The sequence below is a fragment of the Aphelocoma coerulescens genome, chromosome 24 (assembly GCF_041296385.1).
Source record: "Aphelocoma coerulescens isolate FSJ_1873_10779 chromosome 24, UR_Acoe_1.0, whole genome shotgun sequence".
NCBI classification, from domain to species: Eukaryota; Metazoa; Chordata; class Aves; order Passeriformes; family Corvidae; genus Aphelocoma; species Aphelocoma coerulescens.
Window position 1 is genome coordinate 239,532 of NC_091037.1, and position 10,445 is coordinate 249,976.

Sequence of the window (10,445 nt, forward strand, 5' to 3'; positions counted from 1 at the left end):
CGCGGCGCTGGAAAAGCTCCGCCCCCGCCGCCCCCGCCGCCCCGCCCCGCCGCCCCCGCCGCCCCCGCCGCCCCCGCCCCCCGCCGCCCCGCCCCGCCGCCCCCGCGCCCCCGCCCCGCCGCCCCCGCCCCGCCGCCCCCGCGCCCCCGCCCCCGCCCCGCCGCCCCCGCCCCGCCGCCCCCGCGCCCCCGCCCCGCCGCCCCCGCCGCCCCCGCCCCGCCGCCGTCCCCCCACGCTCCCGGAGCACTGCCCGGCCGGGTCGGTCAATGAGGGCTGCGGTGCGGCACTGCCCGGCCAGTCTGGTTTATTGGGGGCCAAGGGGTGAAGCCTAATACAGGTGGCCGAGGACACAGCGGGGGACCCCGTACAACACGAGAGGACGTGTAGACAGGGCCTGGGGTCAGGTACTGCGCTTGGTGTGGATGAGCAGCTCCCGCTGCAGGCCAGCCTCGATGGTCGTAGCTGTCTTTCCCGAGGGCAAGTCCGTGATTAGGGTGAGCTTATTGAAGACGCCGCGACCAAAGTAGTCAGCAACGACTGAGAAGCCATCGTTTGAACACTTGAGCTGCCAGACACAAAGCGGCAGCATCAGCAAAAGCCTCCAGAGCCTCTTGCCTCTAGCCCCCTTCCTTTCTCCCCCTGCACTTACAAGCTTCTGGCTTAGAGGACAAGGCAGCCCATGTCAGTCCCTGGCTCCTTGCTGATTCCATGCAAGGGCTGGGTGTAGCAGAAGAACCTGCTAGATTTTCTGACACTGGCCATTCCAGTTCCTGTTTCAACCCCACATTTGAGCCATGCACCAAGGAGGTAAGGAGCAACTGAATTAAGCAGGAAGGTGAGTGCTTCAACTGCTCTAGTTTCCGCATATGTTAACGTTTTCCAGCTGATGTCCCATTCTCACACTCATCACTTCATCCTTGGGGAACACAAGGTAGATGCAACATTTTGGTGCTGTCCCCATTCTGATTCACGCTCTTCTTTTCCCTTTCTTCCTAATTTGTTCTATGCAATTGTTGACCAGCTGTCACACTGACCAGTAGGTCTCGACCCATCTGAGGGTCAGGTGAGAATAGATTCTCTTTCATCTTTGCAGAGCAACAATGACTCTTCCTGCCCTTTACACAACGCAGTCACCCTAGAGTCTAATGCCTCATTATTCAGTTAACATAACCTTGTTTACAAAATACTTTCAAGCCTTGCCTATCTTTACCAGCCTCCACAGGTCTGTAAATTAATCTAAACTCTATTAATTTCAGCTTGGTAAGATAGGCAATGTTAACTTACCTGATGCTGAAACTGGTCGTGCAGATCTCTCTTCTGCTCCTGGGCTCGGATCATGTCCATCACCTTGCGATTTTCTGGCATGCAAGTAGGACATTCCGAATCACTCTCAGAGTAGCTTTCAAAGCAGTGCTGGTGAAAGGAATGACCGCACAGGAAGTGGACTGAAGGCAGCTCCAATGCACTGGTGCAAATGCTACACTTGGTCTTCTGAAAAATCTTGGGACTGAGAGAGTGATGAGATGGAGAAGCATGAGAAAGACAAACAACACTTTACTAAAAGAAAACAGTTCTGTCCTTGTATAGGACTAGACAAGACAGCACACAGTCCTGCACCTTGCTTTTAGCTCTTCAATTTCCAGGCGGATCCTCATAGTTTCTTCTCGATATTTCTGAATTCTCTGCTCATCCTGCTCTATCTGGCGGCTTTGCTTCTGCAGCTTGTTGACAAGATAATCCTTAATCACAGACAGGGTGGCTGTGGAGTTATGAGCCAGCGTCTGCACAACTGAGAACAACTGAGATGTTAGTTTACTAACACAAGCAAAAAAACTGCAGCTATGTTTGTACTGCCAGGACAGACTGCTTTCCTGGGAAAGGCCACTTACAGGCAAAGACAGTTGGCATTCCCATGGAGCTGGAAGAGCTCACTTAAAAGATTCTCTTTCAGTTTGACATCCTCCAGAAATGGGCAACTGGGAGCACGTCTGGATAGCTCAGACCAAAAGGGACAAAGGAAGGATCTAGTAGTGGATTGGATTCTAGCTCTCCACCAAGGCACAACAGGAGTTTCAGCAAGCCCTGCACTGCCCCACACTGACAGAACAAACATCATGTATGAGACATCTCACTGATACCGCAGATCTTGTTTCCTAACTAGGGAGCTGTGACTGACATCGCTTTTCCCTATAGAGCAGGTTATTCAAATGGCAGGCTCCAATTTCATTGATTCTTCTCTCTAATGTCTGATCTACAGAAAGCACTACAAACTAGTCTGGGTTGGAGTCTTCTGCGGTTTGTTTTTCTGGTTTTTGCTTGGGTTGGGGTTTTATTGCAGGGGAGGCTGGGGGTTGGGTGTCACATATCATTACCAAGGAGTGGAGGCATAAGATTCTTGTTCTCAATGTGTTTCAGCACTGCAGCAATAAACTCTTTGCAGTTCTCCTCCTTCCGCGCAAAGTAGCCAAGAGCCTGTTCCCAGAGACAAGCCTCTTGGTCTCCATACAGCTCACACACCTCGATCACCTTCTTGTACTGCTCATTCTGCATGTGGTAGTGCATGATCTGTTGGAAACTTTGAGAGAAAGACTCATCAGCTGCAACGATCCATCTCGCCCTTTGAATTGTTACAGGGACCTCAGGGTTTTCACCCAGCCATGCAATCCCCAGACTCACAGAGAAGTCAAAGACAAGTCTTTTTTTCACTCTATCTAACTGCCTTGCTTTAACAGAGGTATTTCTGCAGAGCAATCATCTACCGTTCCCATCTTGAGACACTAAAGAGGTCACTACTGTTGATGGTACAGACATTTATGGCTCAGAAATCGCTCCAGTGGGGGCAAGAGGGGAAGGACAGGACTCTAAAGACAAGAGTAACACTCACAGTTTGCCCTGCTCATAGAGGTACAGAACACCATCCTTGAAACTGTGCATCTGACATAAGACCAAGGCCTTATCAAAGACTGTTTTGAACCTTCCGCTCTTCAGGAGGGTGAGGGCTTCATTGTGCAACTTCTCCTTGACCTACAAAGAAAGGGGAGAGGTCAAGAAGGGGAACACAGGCACACCCACATACACACTATTTTGCACTAAGACCTGACAATTTGCAGCTCTTTCACAGAGGTCAGTTTTGGTACTTGTTCTTTAACCCTTTTAAGCAAACAGGACATGATTTTCTTTGCCCAAACAGTCAACATCCTTACAGATCTAGGCAAACAAGTAGATATAGCTTCGTGGGCAAGGCATCTGCTCACAGAGGCTGTATTGTCTGGAATCTGTTTTTAAATGAGATTCAAACTAAACAAGCTCAGCCATTCTGAAAAGAGTAATCCCCCAGCTACTAAACTGCTTTCCCATTTCTGTGCTATTTGTCCAGCACAGCAGATGTATTGCCTCATGTTGTCAATGCCCAGCTGGAAAGGGCATTGCAGGAACACAAATATTACTCATAAACAACAAATCTCTCCCTCAAAACACAATGCTGGAGAAGCTCAAACCTGCTCATCTTGTTCATGTGCCCAGTTCTGCAATCGAAGTTCCAGTAAAGTGTCATAGACACCCTGTGGAGAGTCAGCCTGCACCTCAGTCATGTGCTCCAGAAAAGCTTTCAGTTCTCGGGAGTTGTTTGCAAAGACTGGGATGAACTCCTCTGAATTAGCCTGTAAAAAGTCAGAAAAAGACAAGCACCCACATCAGTCTAAGCCATACTGGTGCTTCCTCCTTGCCATGAGGAATGTTCACTTCCAGAGTCTCAGACAGGATAGATACAGCACAATACAGGATGCCGACTACATCAAGGATCAATCCGGAACAATAGCTTTAATAGGTTCCCTGTGTCTAGGACTACCAGTACACCAGGATGGAGCTTCTCATAGAATCATTGAATAATTTGGGTTGGAAGGGAACTTTAAAGGTCCTCTAGTCCAACACCCCTGCAATGAGCTGGGACATCTTCAACTCTATCAGGTTGCTCAGGTCCTCATCCAACCTGACTTGAGTATTTGTTTCCACGGATGGGGCCATCTACCACTTCTCTGGGCAACCACCTTCATTATGAAAAGTTCCTTCCTTCTATCTAGTCCAAATCTGCCCTCTTTTACTTAAAAACCACTACCTCTTGCATCATCACAACAGGCCCAATAAAAATGTTTGCCGTCATCTTTCTTATAAAACTTTTTTGAGTACTGAAAGGCTGCAATGAGGTCTCCCTGAAGCCTTCCCTTCTCCACACTGGCCAACCCCAGCTCACTCAGCCCTTCTTCAGAGCAGGTGTATTCCATCCCTCTGATTATTTTTGTAGTCCTCCTCTGGACCCATTCCAAAAGGTCCATGTCTTTTCTTTACTAAGGGTTCCAGAGCTAGATACACTACTACAGGTGGGGTCTCACCTGAGCAGAGTATATTTAGGTATAACTTTCATTGTAACTAAAACATCAGGCTGGCAACACAAGGCATGCAGAAGCACTCATTGCAAAGTTACTACTGGAGAGCAACAACTCTCAGTCAACACAAACCATACCTTTTTTCCTTCCAGCATCCCAGGGCCTTCATTACCTCCCGAGGGCCGGTAATCAGTGCAAAGGATCTTCAGCAATTCAGTGGTCTCATTAGGGACATGGTGCATCAGGATTTTACCATACCGCTTCATGTTACTCTCTGCCTGTTCAAAGGGCAGTTTTCCAATGTAGTGCAAAGCCTCTTGGTAGTTCTGTGGAGACAGACAGCAAAATAATCACAGGACATTCGCTTCTGCTCTCAACTTGATGTTAGGCCAGACAGCATTGAAGACATGCTGTGAGTATGCAGTAAATACTGTTTACTTTGAGTTATCACCTAGTTCACTATTCCTGCTCATTTTCCTCCTCAGAGAAAAAGACTGGATGTAGCCTGGGGGAAACGTTTAGATAAATCCCCAACTAACCACCCTCCCTCCTCTTAAATGGCACTGAAAAAAGCCACATCTGAAAGAAAACAAGACCTTGTGATTTCCACACCTAGTCTAACACACAAGCCAAAAGCAGAACGGCAACACACCAACAGCAACAAATATTGTTGCTGCTGCTCTCATCAGCACGCTATCCTCAGCAAAGAAATCAGTGAAATGGTATTCTCACTAAAGAGGAGGCTAGAGAATTGGTATTGTCCCAAATAAGAACATGTGCAATTATGTCTCCTCACCTTGATGTCCTCTAACTGGATTTTGAGGTACCATTCATGATGCTCATGCTTCTCTGCCAGGTACACGGCGTGGGAGTAGTAACCGGCTTGGCGAAGCACCTTGATAGCCGTTTCCACATCAAAGTGGACCTCACTCTCACTTGTCTTCGAGAACAAAAGCAGAAAGATGGTCCCTCAGAAAAATTCCAACAGTCCAGAAGCAGTAATCATTTACACAAGAGGAGGAAAACATGAGCAGGCACAACTTGGTACCTCTCACGCAAGGGAAAAATCACCCATGGAGAAAGGAAGGAGTCGAACCACTTCTCATTTGCTTGCCAGTTGCACTGGCAGAAGCAAGCACACACCAGACCCAGATGACAAACCAACCAAACTGAGAATGTAAGCAAGAGCTTGGAAATAAAGGAGCAAAAACCACAGTACTGAGTGGTAAATTCATTATTTGCTCTCTTAAGAGTCCTACAGGAGGGAACTTAAAATGTCACCACTACCCCTTTTAAATTATTATGATAACATAACAATGTAGCATGATTCCACCTGCCCCCAATACCTTAATGAACTCTTCCAGTTTGGAGCTGTCTTTGAGTTTGGTATAGCAATTCAGCAGAAGTGTAGTATGATCTGCATTGGCCAGGGACTGCAGATGGAGCATCTGTAGATAAGCAGTGAGGTTGTGGATACGCTGAGCATCCAGGAATTTCCGAATAACGTAAGATGGTTCTAGCTTCCCTATAGTTCTGTGAGGGGAAGAGTCATGTTACAAGATATTGTATACTCATGAAGTCAAAATAAATGGAGAACTTAACAACAAAACAGAGAGAAGCCTTAACTTTAGCAGGCACTAACCCTCTTGGGACCATCGCTCAGCTATGCATCAGAAGCAACAACTAGTTACAGTGTAAGACCACCCACCCATCTGCACATACACTGATACAAAGGCCTCAACTGGCACGACCATGATAGCATACGAGGACTTAATCTTCCTTTAAGGTGGCAGTGAGAAGACAGACTAGGCTCTGAGCACAACTAACTGGGAAAGAGGAACAAAAGCTACATTTTCCTTCATTTCAGTCACATAACTCAGTTTTAAATGCTTATGCCCACATGGCGCAGTTTAGCCACAGTTACTGTGACAGTTAAAGCAAGTCAAAGGTAAAAAGATGTGCTGACTCTCACTAGATGCCAGGGACTCTGAAGCCTCAGCTCCACAATAATGTAACACTTGGTGGCATTTTAAAAATCGAACATGAAGTTTTCAGTAAGCCCCAAAACAAGGCTGCTCTGAGCTCTAGTTTTAAAAAACCCAAGATGTTTTAAAACTGACATTGAACTGTTTGAGTACTTTCCAAGAAGACCGCCATACATAGTCAAATTGCATCATCTATCTTGCACAGAGTGATCCCTTCTTTATAATGATGTCAAGGCCCCACTCCATCCCGATGAGCCTACATTTTTCATGTTAAAATGTGATCAAAGAGAAGAACTTTATCCTAAGGCTTAAAGAGCGATTTTCAAGCAACTTGTTCAAAGACTTTTAGTCTCACTGACATCTTTCTCTGTACAGGTACAATTTTCACCTCGAGTCATACGTTTTTTTGTTTTGGACTGCTTTTACTCCTGGGCTGAAACAGAAATCAAGGCCTATGTTGCTCCTATCTGTACTACAACATCACAGCTCCACAGGACCCCCCACCTACCGGATATACTGCTGGATGGCTCCATCGTGGTTTCCCTTGTTATAGAGATGATCGCCATAGTGCCGGAAAATCTCTGACAAACCATCGCTGTCCAAGTGGTGGCTCTTGGCCAGGTTAATGGCCATTTCAAATAAGTTCTTTCTGAACAGCATCTGTTAAATACATGGTAAGAGCAGTATGAGAGAAATACTACCCCACAAAACAAGTTCAAAATGCACCTGAGAAACAAGCTGTTTCTTCTTCATAGTGCACACATGTGCTTGGGCTTTTACACACCAATTTTCTTACAACACTGGTTATGCTGAAAAGCTATTAGGTCACTCATTATGTAACTCACTTACCTGAATGGTTCAATTTTTCAGTCTGCAGAGCCAGTAAAAACTTACAAACATAAGGCAGAGACTAATAAGAAAACATAGTTACATGCCTCGAGTTTGGTTTGTGTATCCTTCTCCTGCAGTACATGGATCTTCCCATCTCTGGTCAGTACATACAAAGAACCCCACTCTGCCAAGACATCCACTATATCATCAAAGATTGAGCTGTATGCAATGAATTTGTTGCACAAGTCATAGATATTCAGGACTTGTTTGTCTGAATTCTGTGCCTCATTCCCAGCAAATTCTGACCTGGAGAGCAGAAGTTTTAGAAAACAAAAAGAACATAACTTGAAATCTTGATACCTGTTCAAACTAGGGATGTATAGAAAGCCAGACAAACAGAGTTCATTTAGGCAATTAAACTAAGTGGACCCAGAGGGAAACCACCATGTATTTATACACAAACTCCATCATCCTGTTACACTGAGAAATTCATAGGACTGGAAAAAAGTCCCACTCATTCAGCACGCTTAACTGTGCTACTCTAGCAGTGGAAGTTAATCAATATAGGGGTCTGGATGAACTCAACAGCGTCTGACGAAGTTGCAATCCACCCCCAAGAGCAAAGATTCACCGGGAAGAAGGACAAAGAGAAAAAGCATGAAGCTGCACGAGCAAAAAGAACTCATTTGTTTTGAGGAGCCCTACTTTGGGGAAGTCTTTCGCTCCTTGGAGACAATGATGAGGTACCCCCGATACCAGTGAACAATCAGCTTTTGTCCCTCGAAGGCAAAGCAGGGGCCACGTTCATCTGGTTGATAAAGGTACACACATTCGTTTCCTGCCACAATGAACTGGAGATCCTGGGAGGGGTCACTGAGAGATGAACAGCGCAATCCACAACCGTGAGTGTCCAGCTCCAGGTGAGGATAGTCTTTCACTGAAAGCATATAAGACTACAGAGGAAACTCAAGGGTTTGGGGATCGCTCTGAACTAGCCTCTGAAGCCAACCGAATTTGCAAGTCAGAGTCGCATTTTTTTCGACTAGCTTCTCACCTGGATGTTCTCAGTGGTCACCACAAACAGATGTGTTGTTTTTCCAGACTGTCGAAAAGCAAGGCCAGTAACCGGATAACTGCCTTCATGTAGGATCTGGGTCTTACTATGCCGATCTCGAGTGATGTCTCCTTTAGTGAGTACAACGCTTCCATCTGCAAAACCTGGTGAAGCAGATGGACTAAACTATTACTTATACAACACACCTGAAATTTTATCCAGCATAATTTAGGGAAGCTCCAGTCAGCAACAACACCATGCTCAGCAGCATGGAATAAAGCAGTGGGAATTGCCACAGGTTCTCATATCAAGTCAATCTTCGCCAAATCACCCCCCACCACACTTGTTACAGTTCAGAGCTGTCACACAAATGCACATAGGATAGCACTGTTCAGCAAGGGTCAACTTGCTTTCCACACACAAACTTCACATGCAGATTAATTTTGTTTGACTCTGTCTGTATTCTGTTTTACGAATGGCCTTCCTGTACTGCAACTGTAACTATAACTTCAAGTCCCTTGCTTATTCAAAACGCACTACACACTGTAAAAAAGACCAGAGGGAGATTTTTTAAGAGAGAGTAAAATATGCAGTTTTCACAGCTTGCCAACAGCCCCAGTCCTGTAAGTTGTTCCAGTGTTGGAGGCCACCCTACACACAGGGAAAGCTTTTTGATTTCAGTGCAGGGACCAACTCAGCTGAGAGCACTTGTAGTCTCACAACATTACTGCTGTTATTCTGTCAGAAGTTAAGCAAGAACCATTACAAAGGAACGGTTAAATCCAAAAAGGGAAATTTGCTTTTTTTCTTTGAAAAAAGGTTTCTATAACATGCTTGAAAAAATATCTCTGTAACATTAGGTATCACAAAACTCATGTTTTTTCCTGTACCAACAGAAGCTAAATTTAGTACTAAGTTCAATAAAGACGCAGCCTTACCGACTGGCAGGGAAAGAGGACATCAACTAAAAATATGTGCTTCCAAATGTCAGAGTTATTAGTGCAAAATATATACTCAGGCTAAATTTACGCATTTATCTTCTCGAGCTCTCCCATAGCATGAGATACACAACATCTCTGTGAGAATAATGTAACAACTGAGTGAGAAGAAAGATCATCAGAACGCTCTATGCTGATTCTTGTGTTAACTATTCATGTTCCTTACCTCTCAGTAAGGACTGCAATATTTTTCTTAAGCTATTACAGTTCAGTTTTACTTACCGATAGCCATGAAATTAAGATTCTCGTGGACAGTTAGGCAGGATACAACCGTGGGCTTGTTACCTGGTATTGCTGGAAAAATTCGTGTGCAAAGAGGATTACCACCATCTCGTTTCTCCAGGTTCCAGACTTTCACCTACAAATAATGATGATCTGGCATAAGTAAAACATGGGGTATTAGAAGGCCACAACCTGGCATCAAAATGTTATAGCACCCAGAATGAACAAGCTACCTAAGGTAAGAAAGGGCAACTGAGATCATCACAATAGTCTTCATGACCCGTATTACAAATGCATTTTCCTCTCTTTGTCATTTAACTTACCAAAGGATTGATACCCTCTTCATCCTCACCAACAGAAACCAGGATACTGTGCTGCTTCAGCTGGTACAGATGTGTGACCCTTAGCTTGTAAGCTTGGAAACTGCTGAGTTGAAGGGAGCGAGGCAAAAACCAAATCTGACCTTCCATATTTAGATCACAGTTAAGGCACATAAGGGGAAAAAAAAAAAAAAAAAGACCCACACCTCTGATCATACAAGAATCTGCATGCTTTTTGCTGACTCCTGGCAGAGCAACCCCGGAGCACCAACGCATCCAGCGGCGGTCTGGGTTTTTGTTTTTTTTTTAAACAAAGCACAGCCGAGAACGGAAAGCTGTCGCATTCCCAAGGCCGGAGTACCCTCCAGCCCGCGCCAGACAGCGCCCACGACTCGCCTGCGAACGCGGCCTCGGCTCGGCCGAACCCCGCGCAGGCCACAGCGCCTGGCCCCGCACAGGATATCTCCGAACACGAGGCTTCCCCGACCCGAGTCGCAGACTGCGATGCCCGGGGGCAGCGCGAAGGGCTTCGAAGCGGCCCCATCCGGCCCCGACGGCTCCTTCACCGTCTCTCTGTCAAAGAAGACGAACCGGCGCCACTGCAGGTAGGCAGCCATACTGGGGCCGGCCCCGCGCGCCCGCCCCTCACGTGA

The 10,445-nt window shown here is 46.3% G+C and overlaps 1 protein-coding gene across 1 annotated transcript; it reads right to left on the bottom strand.

Moving 5' to 3' along the window:
• Positions 1 to 287: 287 nt before the first annotated feature.
• On the bottom strand, positions 288 to 10,445 carry VPS11 (VPS11 core subunit of CORVET and HOPS complexes). The gene is made up of 16 exons (XM_068994912.1): positions 10,252 to 10,445; positions 9,796 to 9,940; positions 9,473 to 9,608; positions 8,253 to 8,416; positions 7,904 to 8,151; positions 7,303 to 7,504; positions 6,876 to 7,027; positions 5,729 to 5,915; positions 5,179 to 5,322; positions 4,520 to 4,708; positions 3,498 to 3,659; positions 2,885 to 3,024; positions 2,373 to 2,575; positions 1,618 to 1,789; positions 1,285 to 1,507; positions 288 to 565 (listed from the first exon to the last, which is right to left on the bottom strand). Exons 1-16 carry the CDS (start codon positions 10,407 to 10,409, stop codon positions 401 to 403), a joined length of 2,790 nt encoding a protein of 929 aa, XP_068851013.1. The 5' UTR covers positions 10,410 to 10,445; the 3' UTR covers positions 288 to 400.

Excerpts from the sequence above, each read along its gene's own strand:
- VPS11 (XM_068994912.1), bottom strand. The coding sequence starts at position 10,409 with ATGGCTGCCTACCTGCAGTGGCGCCGGTTCGTCTTCTTTGACAGAGAG. Across the intron at positions 7,505-7,903 it reads GAGCGAAAGACTTCCCCAAA|GTCAGAATTTGCTGGGAATG; the intron begins GTAGGGCTCCTC and ends TCTGCTCTCCAG. Across the intron at positions 5,916-6,875 it reads GCCATCCAGCAGTATATCCG|AACTATAGGGAAGCTAGAAC; the intron begins GTAGGTGGGGGG and ends TTCCCCTCACAG.